This window comes from Triticum urartu, chromosome 4A, assembly GCF_056163025.1.
Source record: "Triticum urartu cultivar PI428250 chromosome 4A, HENAU_Tu73, whole genome shotgun sequence".
NCBI classification, from domain to species: domain Eukaryota; kingdom Viridiplantae; phylum Streptophyta; class Magnoliopsida; order Poales; family Poaceae; genus Triticum; species Triticum urartu.
In genome coordinates, this window is record NC_141876.1 from 618,853,116 (window position 1) to 618,870,197 (window position 17,082).

The 17,082-nt window shown below is 46.3% G+C and overlaps 3 protein-coding genes across 3 annotated transcripts; all 3 read right to left on the bottom strand.

Annotated features, from left to right (window-relative positions):
- Positions 1-654: 654 nt before the first annotated feature.
- LOC125550107 (aquaporin PIP2-5) lies at positions 655-1,756 on the bottom strand. Its single transcript, XM_048713017.2, has one exon. The coding sequence runs from the start codon at positions 1,691-1,693 to the stop codon at positions 833-835; it is 861 nt and encodes a 286-aa protein (XP_048568974.1). The 5' UTR covers positions 1,694-1,756; the 3' UTR covers positions 655-832.
- A 2,105-nt stretch (positions 1,757-3,861) lies between these two features.
- LOC147977478 (uncharacterized) lies at positions 3,862-9,312 on the bottom strand. Its single transcript, XM_087519987.1, has 2 exons — positions 7,818-9,312; positions 3,862-4,008 (listed from the first exon to the last, which is right to left on the bottom strand). The coding sequence occupies exons 1-2, from the start codon at positions 9,310-9,312 to the stop codon at positions 3,863-3,865; spliced, it is 1,641 nt and encodes a 546-aa protein (XP_087376113.1). The 3' UTR covers position 3,862.
- Positions 9,313-10,292: 980 nt separating this feature from the next.
- On the bottom strand, positions 10,293-10,751 carry LOC147977479 (uncharacterized). The gene has a single exon (XM_087519988.1). It carries the CDS (start codon positions 10,749-10,751, stop codon positions 10,293-10,295), a length of 459 nt encoding a protein of 152 aa, XP_087376114.1.
- Positions 10,752-17,082: the final 6,331 nt, after the last annotated feature.

Consider the following 17,082-nt stretch of genomic DNA (forward strand, 5'->3'; position numbering starts at 1 on the left):
GCACCGTGCAGCTTCGCTAGACATGTACTAGCTCCGTTCTGGTTTATTGATTCCCTTAATATTTTGTGTCAAATTTTGACCATAGATTTAATCAGGAATAATAATACATGTCACCAAAAAATGTATCCTTGGATTCGTATTTGAACATAATTTCCAATGATATTATTTTTTATTACATGCATTAACATTTTGTTAATTAAATTAAGGTAAAATATTAATACACAATGCGAAGGGGACTAATAAATCAGGATGGAAAAAGTATGTTGACAGCTCGACTGTGGAACTTTGCTTACACCGCAGAAGAAAGCACTACTAATAAACTGTGAAAGAGGAGAATTAGTATGCATTGACCGCACAGTAATTCATAGTAAACTAGCTCATATATAAATGCACACAACAAATTTAGATTCAATTCAAAATTTGTCCATATACAACCCCGCGGGCAGTACTACCACCTGTGTGTGTCTAGCGCTACACAGTACGGTGGTCACTGCCCCCTGCCTCGTGCCGTCCATGTTTCCCCGTAGAAAACCACAAACAGATGCAGATCCGTTGCTTGATGCTGATGAATGACGTAAATTATATAGAACCACTACTGTTTGGGCAAGTGTGTTACAAAATAATCACATTAATTGGCATATACAGGGTTTGAGAGATACCTTTAAGTTGTAAGTTTATTTATTTGGGTTTTTGAATCCAACATTAACGTGCAGACGTACGTTCAGTAATTGCACGCAACACAACAGCAAACTAAGTGACCATGGATTTTAACAGCCACACGGTACAACGTATGTAAATATGGACCGCATCAATGGATGGATGGATGATGTAGCTAGTTGGACCGGAAGATGGAGCTGTTCCTGAGGATGTACTGGTGGTACACCATGGCCACGGCGGCACCGAGGAAGGGGCCGACCCAGAAGATCCACTGGTCGTCCCAAGCTTTCTTGTTGTTGTACACCACGGCGGCACCAAAGCTCCTCGCCGGGTTGATCCCGGTGCCGGTGACTGGGATGGTGGCGAGGTGCGCCATGAGAACGGCGAACCCGATGAGCAGCGGCGCCAGCACCGGGACGTGCGGGTCCCGGGCGATGCGCTTCGGGTCAGTCGCCGAGAACACGGTGTACACGAGCACGAAGGTGCCGGCAATCTCGGCGATAAGCCCCGCCGTCCTGGAGTATCCTGGAGCGAGCTCGTTGGCGCCGCCCCCGTAGAGCGCGTAGTGGTGGCCGCCGTGCACGGCCCTCACCAGCGCCGCGCCGCAGATGGCGCCCACACACTGCGCCACAATGTAGAGGAAGGCGCGGGGAAGGGTGACCTTGCGCGCGAGCAGCAGCCCGAATGTCACCGCAGGGTTGATGTGGCCGCCGGAGATGCCGGCGGTGCAGTAGACGAGGACGGCGATCATGCCGCCGAAGGCCCACGCGATGCCCAGCACGCCGGCGCCGCTGCACGCCTGGGCGTCCGTCTGGCGCTTGTGGCCGACCACGGTGGCGACGGCGACGTAAACGAAGAGCAGTGTAGCTGTGAACTCGGCGATGACGGCACGGTACAAAGACCACTTGCCCAGCTCGCCTGCGTCGACCAGCGGCGCCGGAGGAGGGTCGAGGTAGTCCTTGGCGCTGCCGTTGCTGATGACTTCGTTGTCGATGGCCTCCGGACTCAGCTTGCCTTGTGCTGCTGCCATAGTCATGGAGCTAGCTAGCTCCTCGATCGATCTCAAATGATTAATCAAGGCTCGTTGGGCAATGGTGGCGATTGGTCCATACCCCGGCAAGGATGCATGTATATATAGAGCATGGCCAGCATCACCGAGAAAATATGGGTGCCACGTACCATTTGCATATTTTTACTTCGACAAGTGCCATACCTCTTTTTTTTTCTTAAACAAAGTTTCTTTCGTTGCCTCGGCTATTCTACCGCCCACCACATGTGACATGTTAGCCGTGGGGGGCGCCCTCCACTACCGCGCCCGCCATGGCTAGCCTGTTTTGCAGTAGGGAATATCCTTAACATAGATTTCTATATTGTATTCCCTCCGTTTTTAGTTACTCCGCATATTAGAGTTGACTAAAGTCAAACTTTGTAAAGTTTAATCAAATATGTAGAAAAAAATATAAATATTTAGCATAACAAATATATGATGTGGAAGTACATTCAACAACGAATCTAATGGTATTGATTTGTTATTGTATATGTTAATATTTTTGTCTATAAACTTTGTCAAAGTTTGTAAAGCTTGACTTTGACCAAAACTAATATACGGAGTAAATAAAAATGGAGGGAGTATAATTATTTATCTTATCAAGAAGTAAATAAAAAATATAGGTCTTATCTTAGTTACATTCATGCTAAATGTCACCCTTGTTAAGTCCCGATCATCGTGGATTGTTGACTACCTTTTGCTGCAATTTATTTATTTATTGACTTTTTCAGTAGCTACAACTCTGATGAAGACTGCCTACAAAGACACCGTTGGGCGATTTTAGGCCAGCCCCCAAATAAGGAGGACAGATCGACAATACAAAGAAGAGGGATCGGGTGCCGAGGGAGATAGGGATACTGAAAGGATCAAGATGGGCCAAGGGGGAGGGGGTGTGAATAGAGACATCTACAAACTCTTTTCAATTGTTACATGTTTAGGCTACGTGTAATATAAAGTGCGGGCCTAAACAATGCTACAGTGAGATATACAGCCTATATGATGCTTTTAAGGTCAACTGACCAAAATAAAACACAAGTAAATGAGCTACAGCTAGGAATAACCAAACACCACACAAACCAAGACGTATTCCAACATTCACTTCCATGAAAAAAACTAGTCACCGTTCAAGAGGTGGGTGTTGCCATGAAAGCACACCAACACCATGAAAGCTTATACCCTTCTCCTTGAGATATCACCACGAAGATGATTCCCAACCATTAGTATAGACCTTGAGGCGGACTCCAAACTTTTACAAACGACGGGGTATGTCACAAGTTGATTCCTTTCCTGGGAATCCAACCGCCTAGGAGTCTCCAACCCCCAAGAGTAATAATTCACTAGTAGAAAACGGCCCTTTTGTCCCGGTTCTAAAGGGTCTTTAGTCCCGGTTCTGGAACCGGGACAAAAGGGTCGGGACTAAAGCCCAAAGCCTTTAGTCCCGATTCGCTCCACGTGGCCACTGCGGGGCGCCCATGCAGGAGGACCTTTAGTCCCGGTTGGCGCCCAAGTTGGACCACGTGCCTCACGAACCGGGACCTATGCCCCCATGGGTCCCGGTTCGTGAGTGAACCGGGACTAATGGGCTAGCCCGGCCTGGACCAAAGCTCTGTTTTCTACTAGTGATTACTCAACGAACTCAAAGGTGAACCCAAATTCCTTCGATGGAAATATAGATCGGGGGCTCATCTCTCTTTTCCCTCTAAAGGATTGGAATGATTTGACCGAGGGATGTAGAGGTTATGGAGCTTTTGCGCTTTGGAAAATGGGTTATGGGAGAGTAAATAACTGTTTAAATCATAGCTAGTTAGAAAATCAATAAATAAATAATTACAAAAGGTGGAGCAGGAGAGAATATATCAAAAATAACTGTTTAAATTATGTTTTTTTTGAAATGAAAGGGGTTTCCCCCCGCCCCAACTTTTATTGAAAGCCAAGGCAAAACCAACGACCACAAAGACTGTTTAACAGCGCCCGGCAACAGCCTGAGAGTAGCTGCCACAGATAGAACCCAAGCATAGGTAGATCTACCCTATTACATCAGGAGTTTTTACCAGAACAGGTTCAGGAACTAGACACATAACCAGTAAAAGCAAAAGCCCTAGCTATGGATCCAACTCCCCTCCTCATTTTATTCCCTCTTTTCACACCCAGGCGATTCTAAGCAATTCCCCTCTTCGATGGTCCAACAGCCTTAAGCACCGGAGAAGTAGCGCACCCTGAGCTTCTGAGCATAATATTTTCCATTTCTTGATCGTCGCCCCCAACAGGTCCAAGACACACCGCATACTTCGCCATCTTCGCCCCTGGAAAACAAAATCATTCCGAATACGCCATAAGCTCCACAAGGCAGCAGCAGAAACCATATTCAAGACTTCATAATGCTTCCTTCTCTTCCAGTAGGAAGATAATTGATCAAAAGAGTTAGGAACATCAATCACAAAGATCTCAGCAATTAAACTCCACACAGACTTAGCAACAATGCAGTCAAAAAATAGATGATGGATAGATTCAGGTTCGCAGCAGAAGACACATGACATGTCCTCCACATGTCTACGCTTAGCTAAGTTATCTCTGGTTAAACTCTTGTTGTAGTAAACCAGCCAGAGAAAAACATGTATATTCGGCGGCACTTTGATTTTCCATATATCATTTTTAATGATAGAAGGAATCCCTCCAAAGTTAATAAGCTTATAGAAGGATTTGACAGAGTATTTGTTAGAAGAATCTAACATCCAGAGAGGTTGATCCGGAGAGTCAGACAGCCAAACAGTCTTAACAATCTCGGTGAGTTCCTCCCATATTGCTAGTGTATTTTCAGTGACACACCTCCTAAATGTTAACCGCAGCTCACCATCCACCCAGACCTGAGCCAGGGTAGAGTCCTGCTGCTGGCAAATACTGTAAAGATCCCAAAAGGCAGTTTTTAAAGAACAATCTCCTGTCCAAATGTCATGCCAGAAGGCAATGCTGTTCCCATCCCCCGGGACCCATCTATAAAAATTCTTAGCAGCTGCAAGAGCCCAAGATAAACTTTTCATGAATGGAGAACCAAGGACCACCCTAGTGTTAAAAAAATCAGGGCAAGTGGTGTTATATTTATATTTCAACACTTTCTTCCAATCACTGTTCCTTTCATCATAAAATCTTTTCCCCCACGATGCCAAGAGGGCCATGTTAAACTCTCTAAGATTGGGTACCCCCAAGCCACCAAATTCCTTTTTTCTAGAAATCAGCCCCCAGTTAGCAAGGTGGTATTTATGAGAATCCCCCATGTTACCCCAAAAGAAGTGGGACATTTGAGAAGTAATCATATCAATTGCCCATTTGGGAAATTTCATAATAGACATAAGATAAGCAGGAATACTAGCAATGCATGTGGTAAGCAATATCAATTTCCCTCTGTAAGATAGATATCTTCCCAACCAGCCTGAAATGTTCTTAATAATCCTATCAATAATGGGTTGAAGGTCCTCCCTCCTCAATTTTTTAAAGTGAAGGGGGACACCTAAATATTTGAAGGGGAAATCCCCCAGCTGGCAGCAGAAGATTTGAGCAAATTCATTGGACAACTGTTCAGAGATATTAATAGCATGCAAATCACTCTTATGAAAATTAATTTTTAATCCAGACAGATTTTCAAAGCATGAGAGAATCCACTTCAAGTTCTTAGCATATTCCAGTGAATTCTCTAAAAATAAGATGGTGTCATCAGCATATTGCAGGCTGACCACACTTCCAGGGAAGGCTTGTGGAAGAAGCCCACGAATCAAACCAGAACTAGTAGCCTTTTGAAGCATTTTTGAAAACACATCAGCAACCAAATTAAAAAGAAGGGGTGAATGAGGGTCACCCTGTTTCAAGCCTTTCCCCCCAGAGAACTGGGGACCATTAGAGTCATTAATCCTAACTTGAAAAGTGCTTTGATGTATGGTGGCAATCACCCAATCCACCCATTTATTACCAAAGCCTCTAGAAAGAAGCATCTCTTTTAAGAAATCCCAACTAACTCTATCATAGGCTTTCTCATAGTCTAATTTAAGAATCAAGCCAGCAGTCCCAGACCTATGAACTTCATGAATGACCTCATGAGCCATAACCACACTTTCCAAGATGAATCTCCCTTTGATAAACGCAGTTTGATTAGAAGATATAAGCTTGTCACACAAGGGGGAGGCCCTAGTGGTCATAGCTTTAGAAAAAAATCTTAACAGCGCAATTACTAAGGCTAATGGGCCTGAAATTCTTCATATCTCTAGCCCTAGGGATTTTGGGAATAAGAGTGATAATGGCATGGTTGAGCTTATATAAATCAAGGGTACCTCTTTCAAAGTCTCTAACCATCCACATAAAGTCTTTCTTAATCAAGTCCCAAAAGGTTTGGTAGAATAAAAAGGACAGACCATCAGGGCCAGGGGCACCACTAGCATAAGACGACATCACAGCTTGCTTAATTTCCTCCTCAGAAAATGGTCTCTCTAGGTACTCTCTATCATCAGCGCTAACCATTTCGTCCTCAGACCAGAAGTTACTATCCAAATGGATATCAGGTCTGGGTTCAAAGGCAAATAGCTTTTTATAAAAAGAGGTAGCCACCTCAAGCATCTCACTGGTCGAAGTGACCACACCATTAGGACCCTCCAATTCAGCCAGATGGTTCTTTCTATGTCTGTGATTAGCCAGTGCATGAAAATAAGCATTATTCCTATCACCTTCTAGAATTTTCCTATCTCTGGACCTCTGCCAAAGGGCAGTTTCCTCTTTCTTCCACAATTCATCTAGCTCTTTCTTAATCTCTTTCATCCTGTCATACTCAGTAACAGATAGTTGATGGTTTTCAGACATGACATCCAAAGTATCAAACTCCAGAAGGAGTGCCTTCTTCTTCTTCTTAAGAACAGCTTCCCTATTAATACTCCACCCCTTGATTTTCTTTCTGAGATTCCTAGTCTTAAGCATCCAATTATCAGCAGAGGATTTGCCTGAAGACACGGAATTCCAGGCTTCCATCACCATTTGATGAAAGCCCGGCTGTGAGAGCCACCACTTCTCAAACCTAAACGGTTTGGGGGTGGTTGGGGCTCTGGCACCAGTATCCAGGACCAAGGGAGCGTGATCATTCCCCACCCTGGGAAGAGCCATTAGAGTAGAGAAAGGAAAATGTGTATCCCAGCTCACAGAAATGAACACTCTATCCAGTACAGCAAAAACAGGGGAAACCTGGTTGTTAGGCCAAGTAAACACCCTATTGGAGATAGAAATCTCCATCAATGCCCACCTATTGATCCAATCATTAAACAAGAAGACAGTTTGTTGATTAACCAAACCACTACTCTTTTCCTTATCATTCCTAACCAAATTAAAATTTCCACAGATCATAACAGGATAAGAAGCATTAGCTACAGTATCATGTAACTCAGTGATAAAGTCAATCTTAAATTCAGGGTAAGCAGATCCATAGACCAACACCAACTGCCAAACGAATCCATCAGATTTATTCTTAACGGTAGCAATAATGGAAAACTTCTGATTAATAAAACCAACCACTTCAAAGCAAATTTTTTTGAGACCCACAAGGATCCCTCCTGCAGTATTATCAGCTGGCAGGAAGTGCCACACAAAATTGTCAAATTTGTCTATAGACTTGAGGAAGCCCTCAGAAATAATTTCTCTCTTAGTTTCTTGAAAACCAATAAAATCAGGATTAGATTTAGTAATAGTATCACATAGGCACTGAATCTTTCCATGCTGCCCTAAACCTCTAATGTTCCAAATAAGCCCTATCATCTAATTAATTTTGAATGGATGGGACAAGCCACAAGGCTTAACTTTAGTTAGAACCATTGGTGTTCCCCTGGAAGCATCAGTAGTGCCCACTGGTTCCAGGAGAGGGGCACCATTAGGTGTACTAACCAATTCACTAGCATCAAAATCAAGGTTATTAGGTAGCACAATTTCAGGGTTATTGTTGGGAAAAACCAAGCACCTCTCCTTTTCTACCTCTATCATCTCATCAATAGTAAAGTTTTTTTGAATGTCATCTCCCCCAATCACCAAATTCATTTGACTCATCTGATTAGCAGGAACGTTTTTATCCATATAGAGAAGGATTTACCTTTGAACGTGGGTGGGATTTCCAGGTTCTTCTTTCTTTTATACGCTGCAGCTTTTTCCATGATGTTAACATTGCCATGGCCTCTGGTAGTAGGTCTTTTAGCAACAATAGGCCCCCATCTTGACTTGTTTTCATGACCAACCTCTACACCTTTAACTTGAGCAAATGATTCCAGCAGAGATCTCTTCCATGTTTCGCTTTGGAGAATTTGGACAGCCTCAGGAGGGAGAACCCCCAACTCATCTTCTGTTTCATCATCTTCAGAGACACACATGTCCACTGACCTTAACAGATCCTCACAATATTCCATATTCTCAGTATTCTTCTCAAGAGTCATATTGACAGAGTCTTTCTTGGTTGGAGTAGGAGTTTTGTAGATAGCATTCTTCTTTTTTTCTCCATAGTTCAGGTCTTGCGTTGTAATCTTACTCATATTCCCAGGGCAATGTTCATGTCCATCAGAAGATGAAACCTCAAGGTTGACTTTTGTCACAGCACATTCCAGAATAAATGCCTCCTGGTCAGTGTCAATATTATCATTCATGGGTGCATCCACCATCCCCTGACCAGCAGACCTTTTTGAAGAGTTATGTTTAGATGAGAAATTGGCCTTGTCCAGCTCATCAATAGCTAGGTCACCACCTCCTGACCCATCAGAAACATGGTCACCCTGTGTTCCTTCATGCCCTTCTGTCTGATCCTCCTCATCCTTTCCCTCTTCCTCAAAATCATCTTCATCCCCATCTACATCAATGACAGAATCAGCCCCACCTGTTTGTTCAAAACCTTCCACAGTAAAGCCAAGTAGAAACAACTTCTTCTTCATCTTAATCAGTCTTTCAAAAGGAATTTTGGTGGGGTCTCTGCAGGCAATCTTGACTCTGACATTCTCAAAAAAAGTTCCGAACATCCCATTCCAATCCACATCTGTAAGGGCCCCAAACAATGAGGCAATCTGAGCAAACACTTTCCAAGTGCACCACTTTGGAGGAATCCCTTCAATCAAAACCCAAGCTTCAATCAACTCACCAAATGGTTCGCATGCACCCTTCCATTCAGTTAGAGTCACATTAACATCCTGTGGCAGGGAGAACCCAGGCAACTCAATGAGATCTTCCACTTTCTTCCAGGGAGGAAACCTGACCAAAAAGGTCTTACTAGATAAACCTCTGATTTGCCAAGGCCAATGTTTATTTTTACAGAATGTAGCAGATAGTAATTCCCTCAGTTTATTACCATCCATTTCCCCTTTCAAGATGTTAACCACTGCACAGTTCTGGAAGTTCAACCAATTGGACTCATTTGCAACAGGGACATCAACATGGTAAAAATCAAGACCTTGAGCTCCACTACCAAAGAAGGCAGCAGTAGGTTGAACCTTAGACCACGCCGCACAATTGTTGACATTATGATTCTGCTGACAGATAAAGCAGGCCTTCGGCTTCACACAATTCCCAACATAATGTCCCGGTCCACCACAGTTAAAGCAAATCATGTCCTTATACCTAGGGTCAAGAACTTGTTCCACCTCAACCTCCACAGATTGGGACGACTGTACCTGAGCAGATCCAGCGGTAGAAGCTGTGGATCTGGTAGGCTTGGGAGCAGGAGCCTGCTCTTTTGTAGCAGGCATCGCTGGTTTCCTACCAGCAGGCGCAGCAGGCGTCTGCCCGGCCCCTTTGATCGGGCCAGCAGGGTGGCTACTTCCCCCGGCACGACGATCTGCCATCTTCACCCCACGCTTAACAGCCTCGGCGAAGGAGATGGAACCAGGGCCAATCCCCTCACGGGCAACTTTGATTAGTCTGGGAGGTGGATCGAACGGCCGACGGGTTGTAGGAAAACAATCCGCAGCTGAAAAGGCTTTGTTCTCAACGAGGTCTCTCCGGATCCAGCAAAGGAACCCGGGTTTTTGGTGGTCTTGAGGTTGAGAGGTAGGGTTTCTAGGGGGGCGGCAGCGAGGGGGAGAGGGAATGAGCCAGAGCTGGCCAAAGTGCTCCTCAATGTTTTCTAGGGATTCGACTTTACGTAATCCCCTCGTTTTTTCCGCTTTCTCCCCAACGACACGCAACTTGATCGTGGGCCCAGGCAAGGCTGGACTCACCCCGTGGGAATGACACAGAGATCCCATTCCAGAGGCTGGGACGGGATTTACAACCTGGCCAAGTCCCTCGCCGGAAAAATCCTCCGACGAGGTCTCGCCCGCCGCAGAAGCAGCCACAGCTTCCTTACTGCCTCGAGGAACAAGAGGGAGAACCCCCGAATTTATCCCCAAATCCTGAACTAACTCGCTAGGAACCGAATCAAACTGTTCAATCGAACACACAACCTCATGCAACCCCTGGCGGCGCAATCGAAAATCCCTTAGTTTAGCCTTAAGAGCTGGATTAGCACGGAAACGCAAACCAAGCTCACCAGGCCATGGGGGAGGATCAATGGCTCGTTGATGTGTCTGCATCTGTCGGGGAAGGTGATTTACTGACGACGCGGAGGCCAGACGGTCCCCGCAGGGAGGAACTCCGGTGGGATCCTGGCGATCCCCTCCCACGACGGCGGCCTGATGTTGAGCCTTGAGGGATTCGCCGTCCTGAAGTTCTCCCAGCGGGCGGCCTGCCGCGGATCTGATGATTCCGCCTCCTGAATTGCCCAGAAGAGAAGCTCCATATCCTCGTAGCCGTCGTCTCCGATGAAGCGCGCACGCTCGACGAAGGTCGCGTGGCGGAGGATATGCATGTGGATCCCCCCCCCCCACTCGTCACGGTCGGGGAAGCGCTCCATCACCACCCGCCTCATCTCTCGGCGAGCCTCCGGCGAGAGCGGATCGATCTCGGGCAGTGGTGCCGCAACTGGAGGCGGAAGTGCCCGCGGCTCCGCAACCCGTGTCACCGGCACAAGCCGGCGAACCCGCATCCCGCGGCGTCGCGCTCCAGCCATACGTCTTCTCAGCTGTGGATTTGGAGCGGGGAGAGCTCGGTGCGGTGTGAGGGTGGGTGGGAAGCTGTAGATTGGGCTTTAATGGCGGCGTCGGTGCTTCGCCCGAGGGGGAGAGGGGGCGGGGAGGAGAGGGAGTCATCTCTTGCAAGTAAAGTTACTCACACCGATGAGTAACTTTCATTATCTACTAATACAAGCGTAAGTTGGTTAGATAGTTTTGAGTTGAGCCTTCAAAACCATTTCATCAATGGGTACAAGCTGTCCCCCCCCCCCCCCCCCCCCCCCACAAACACACACACACACATTAATCCTACGCATTGTCTTTACATTCCCTGCTCATGGATCTGATTACTCGGATGATTTGTGTTGAGACTACTTTCGTTTAGTGGTATGCATGTGGTGATCCTACGTTCCAACTATTCCAGCCAACTATTGGGTACTCCCTCTGTAAATAAATATAAGAGTGTCGCGATCTAAGTGCTCTTATATTTCTTTACGAAGGGAGTATTTATTTATTATTTCCTTCTTCCTGAATTACTTGTCAGATTTGTGTAGACATGAATGTATCTAGAAAAAAAATCTAAAACAAGTAATTTGGAAGGAAGGTAATATCTGGCTAACCGGGTGGTGAAAGTGAAACTTCTTCCCGGGCAATCGAGCAAGGACATTGCAGGGCATCCATCGACATTGCAGGATTGTAGAGGGGAAGGACCAGACACGTACGCTGCCGACTAAAACCACACCAATCTGACGAAAATGCCCTCGGTCAGATCATTAAGGTGGTTACACCCGCAACATATGAAGGACACAAAGATTAAAGGAGGATGGGCTAAGCTTAGCTAGCTGTGGAATATATTAAGGTACCCGCGAAATAATCGTTCTTACTTATTCTTGGCTAATTAGAGTGCCAAGCTAGCTACGTGTGATAATTACTGCTACGTCGTTGATGCATGCATGCGCGCGTGGACAACTTTTTCCCATTTGAACAGCATGGATGGACGACGGATGCGCGAGCAGCTGCCGGCACTATGCTATGCATGGCCACCAGTGCTGTGTATTCCAGATGAACATGACTCTCCCATTCATGGGTGTTTTGCTAAATCAATATTCCGTGGTTGTTTTCTTTTTCTTACACCAACGGTCGACTTTTTTGTCTAACGTCCAGCTGTGAGTTGCTAGTTTTTGTTCCCACCACGTTGTTTTCGTAATTGCTGTACGAGTGTTTCGAGGGATGGCGCCCTTAAATGTGACTTTGCCGACATTCTTAGCCAGTCATCGACAAGAAATCAGAGGATTACAACGAGTTGAAGCAACCATCACTCAAAGCCTCAAATTTGCTCTTCGGGGTGAAATTACATGATCCATCCTCCTAAGTCCCCATGCGCCATTTCGTTTCGAGAGGAGTCGCTTTTCGAGAAACCAGGGTGCTGCCACCAGGGTGGTTGATGTTGCTACATGACTATTGGGGTCAAGCAATTGTTTTCATTTCCTTTTATTTAATAATTTTGATATGTGCATCATGCATGTCCCGACTAGCTCTTCACCATGTGTTGTTGCAGAGGTGGGGTGTACCCTTGATATTCATATGTTATCGTTTATCAAGAGAATAAGGAGCAACGGTAACCACCGGACACAAGGCGGAGAACATGGTGATCAAGGTAGGATTTGTTAGCATACGCAGACGAAAATAGTGGTGACGATGATTGTTGGCCTACCAAGTGGTCTATTATGTAATGACTAATTTTTTAAACCATTAACTCCTTTTTATGAGCCACATTCGGTGGTGTTGGACATTGGTGCCCTTGTCCCCGGATCGGATTATGAGCCTTAGCTATGTCTTTGTCTCCCTTTTTTAATTTTCGGCCGGTCCAAACCTATCGCCCTAGTGTTTTCCATTTGAAGTTTTTCGGATGCATAATCTCCAGGTTTGGTTCTCTGTGACCATCCTTGGCTATAAATACGCCGGTATAACTGTTTCAAGAGAATCATGTTTATGTAATCATTAACTTGGTCTTTTAGTACTGGGTTCAAGCTCTAGAGTGAACAACCGACCTAGTAAAATATGAACCCAAAAGCTCGATGGAGGATCTCCTTAATATAGTTCTCCCTACTTGTGGGTGTTATACAACAGCGTAATCAGTGTGCCAAGTAAGTGACTAAGTTGACACCTCACAAAAAAAAGTACTGACAAAGTTGATTAAGTTAATGCATATGTGCCATGATTAATCCATTCTTAAGGATTTAGATTAGATAACATAGAATTTTAATATGCAAGGACAATAAAAATGTTTTTATTCATCATATAGACCAATTAAATCGTTTGGCATAAGAGTAAGTAATAGCAGGCTCATAGCCCGCTTACATGTCACTTTTGCCTCTGCGCCATGAGAGACATGAACAAATTTGGAGAATGGGATCTTTATGTAAGAGTCTGCCTCTACACATGCACCTATGCAAATACAATAATTTGAAGAAAGAGAAAAGAGAAGGTGGAAAAAAGTACTGATCTTATAATCTACTTTATAGCCAACCTAATTGTATGAGTGATTATAAATGATAATTTTACAGGACATATCAACATGTTCTAATGTTGGGGTATCTATATGTTGCACATGTTGAGTTAGCTATGCTAATTTTATATTTGTTAAATTAATTATCATGATTGCTAGATGTACCTCCTGTGTGGCGTTGTGCAACATCGATGGATGATTAATGGACTCCCTCGGACTGGTCATCGTGGGAGTAACTTAGACAGTAACATAACACACACACCCCCAAAAAAGTTTGTTTATGTGATAAGCAGTTAGTGAGGAGAGAGGTGTTTGTTGTAAATATGTTACTGTAACATAACACAGCCCAAGGCAAAATAAATCTACATCTAAATAAATGGAGGATTAGGTGATACCACACATATATTACTACCTACTATACTACATTCCACTATGACCAGCCTCATTGAATGAACTATTAGCATAAGATGAAGATAGTGTAGCTAGGTAGGAGCATGTAGTTCTCTCCGCATCTACAGGGCATGGATGGGATGAGAAGAGATAATTTAGAGACTAGTGATTGATTGCACGCTGTCATTGGTGCACGCGTGAATGAAGGATGGATGGGACGAAGAATATGGTTACGCATATAGTGCATGAATGGAGGATCGATGATCCATCATGCATGAATGATTGCTTTTGTATATAGCTGCATGCATGGCCTGCTCTGGTCACACACACACGCGCACACACACACGAAGAAACCGAGAGAGACGGGCGTACGTGGACAGACGAAGGACACACCTACACATGCAACAACACACACAATACGTCTGTCCACACACAATACGTGGACAGACGAAGGGCACCGTAGAAGCTCATACGGACGCGCATACGGACTAGGTAGGTAGCTCAAGCGTGAATCGATCTGGTCGGCATCGATCTATATGACCACTGTCACTGTCGATCCAGTCCCACCCCCACCCCCCGGCCCCCGCGGAACCATGCATGATGCATGGGATACGAGTGAGTCACCACCACCTACATACCTACGTACTCCCAACGGGTGTACATATCTGTATACGTACGTTCCGTGGGAAGGAGCCTCCTTACTAAGTACAAAACGGACAATGTATCTATAACTAGCATCATTGTAAGTAGCCTCCTTGCAGATTCTGCAGGGGCTTTGATTGTTGAATAAAGCTCCAAATATTTCCCCTAAAAAAACCGGACAATGTATCTATTCATGTACTGTATATACAAATCTCGTTGTTATGATATATTGAGGGAGGGGACTTCACTTACTGACACCGTACGTATGTTGTCGTCAAGTAGATATCATACCCCCCGCCCCCGGCTCCCGTGTCGTCCCCAGCAGGCGACTCGGGGGCGACTAGGGTTTCCCCCGCCGCCGCCGCCACCCCTTCCTACATTTCCTCCCCTCGCCGCCACCTGAGGGACGCCTGGCAAGCCCCGGCGGGCGCCGATGAAGGTGGCGGCGAGGCCTCTCGTCGCTTCATTCCCGCGCGAAGGACCCCGGACACCGGGGCGGCGGCTCCAGACGGCGAGGCGGCGCAGCCTCTGCGACAGGCAGCGTGCGCGGGACGTGACAGCCGGCGTCCTCGGCTGCTCGGGCGGCGTGGATCCGGCGGGTGGTGGTCATGGCGCGGTCTTCCTCCGCTTCAGATCTGAAGGTCGAGCTGCTCCTCCTCCTCTGCTCACTCCTCCTCTCCGACTGTGTCCGATCTGCAGTTTTTGCTGCCAGTTCCGGTGCTGGTGGGGTGCCGACGGCATATCTCGAGTCCGGGGGAAACACTTGGTCGGATCTCCAACCACGGCGGTGAGGGCGTGCGCGCGCATCGCCTTCTCCTTCGAGGCACCGCTGAGGTCTCCCGTATCCATTCCCGTCCCAGATCCTGGGTGAAAGCCCAAAACTCGTCTCGGGTTGGGCGGTGGCGGCGTCCTGCACGTCATTCCCTCCTTGGAGGCGCCGCCTTTGGTTGTCTGGTTCTCCGGGTGAGTGGTGCCGAGGTAGGAGAGCGCTCGTCGGCTGCGAGTCCAAGCAGAGGCTTCCCAAGATTCGCCCTTGGGTCTTTGCAGCTTGTTTCTTCGACAATCCTCCCAGCGGTTTTCCTTCTGCTCTCGGTGGCCTCGGGGCAGGTGGTAGTGCAGCTAGTGGTGTGCCTACGGCGTGGTGAGGACTGTGAGCTATGCCTGCTCTGGGTTTCGACCGGCACCTGCTCTTGCTCTCGGGTGAGAGCCCAACGACCCGACAGTGCGGCGCCTTCGAGCCTAGGCGAGAGGATTGGGGTCTTCTTCGGCATTGGAAGACAGGTTTCGTGATCCCAATCCCACGATCCGGTTGCGCGCAGTTCTTGCGGGCCTTTGGCTGATCCTTGACGCTAATCTGCTCCCTTGCTCTTGGTGCTGATGTGCAGCGGGTTTCGACATTACTTGCAGGTCTTTCATGTGTATTTCTATGTGTACAGTAGTGTGCGTTGCGTTGTAAACTGCTCTGTCAGCTCTCTTGTATCTTTAGGTCGCTCTTGCTTGATGGTCTTGTGTAATCCTAGCCGGTTGGTGGCTTTGTTAATTCAAAAAGTCAGGCTACCCTAAAGTCTTCATTCTAAAAAAAATAGATATCATACATGCATGAATAATACAGCCGGCAGCACCTATCTAGTCTGCCGACATCGACATGCATACTTGCGTGGCGTGCGTACGTGGAGCTGTCCATGCATGTAAGTGGGCCCCACCACAAAACTCTTACGTGCGGTGCGATGCAAACATCCAGAAAAGAGAAGGCACAGACAGATTTGCTCAAATTTCCCACAGCGAAGAGCTTCATCACTGTCATGTCGCTGCCACTACATCTCCACTAATAATTGTTCATCAGTCACTCCAATCGTTCCTTCATTCAAATATTCAATCTCGTCTCTGCATCATTACAAATTAAGAGTATCTCTAACCAGAGATAACGAATGTGCCTAAAAAAACCTTTTGCGTCATGGCATTTTAGTACACCTCCAAGAATAACTTGTCAGCCCAAAACTATCTAGAAAATTCAGCTAGGGCCTTGGGCTGTAACACATTCATGGTCGAAGTAATTTGTCCTATAGTTTCACATATATAAGATGTCGTACGTATTTATTTTGCCCATTTAGAACAAAATAAAATTTATGATGTGTATGGGCGTTCTTTCCCCTACAGCTCCCTGACCTAGGCGATGTGTGGCGGCAGCTGATCTGCCCTACTCTCTGTTGAGTCCAAAGGCCCCTACCCCTATGGCTATCGTTATTTCGGGATGTGGCCAGATCATGGTGTCGATGTCGGCGTGGAATCAGGTCTCTCCACTTCTCCTTTGTTCTAGTGATAGTTCGTTGGAAGGCGTTTGGAATATGGTGTCTCCTAGATCTAGTTCTCCTGGTTTGCCATTCTTTCTGAAAGTTTGTCTTGGTCGTGCAGCGGGTGGAGTGGACAACGTGGTTTTGTCTCTTGATTCTCCCGCTCGAGTTCCAAGCTTAGACCGACGAAGGGTGCCTAGCCATGGCCTCGTCGGGAAGATTATGAGATTTATATTCCCCAACTCCATTTTGCCGAAACTGGGGCATTTAGCCCGTGTTTTCTTCTTTGGGGCAAAGATTTGATGCACGTCGTCAAAGTTCTTTAGTCTACATCGACGACTTTCCGGCTGCTGCTTCTACCAACTATTTGGTTTAAATAAGTTTGCTCGGCTGAAATGGAGGTCAAGAGGCGGCAAAGCATTGCCCACGGCGTGTTGCAGGAAGAAGACTTCGACACACTGAAGGATAATTAATTGCATTTTTCAATTTATGTATGCT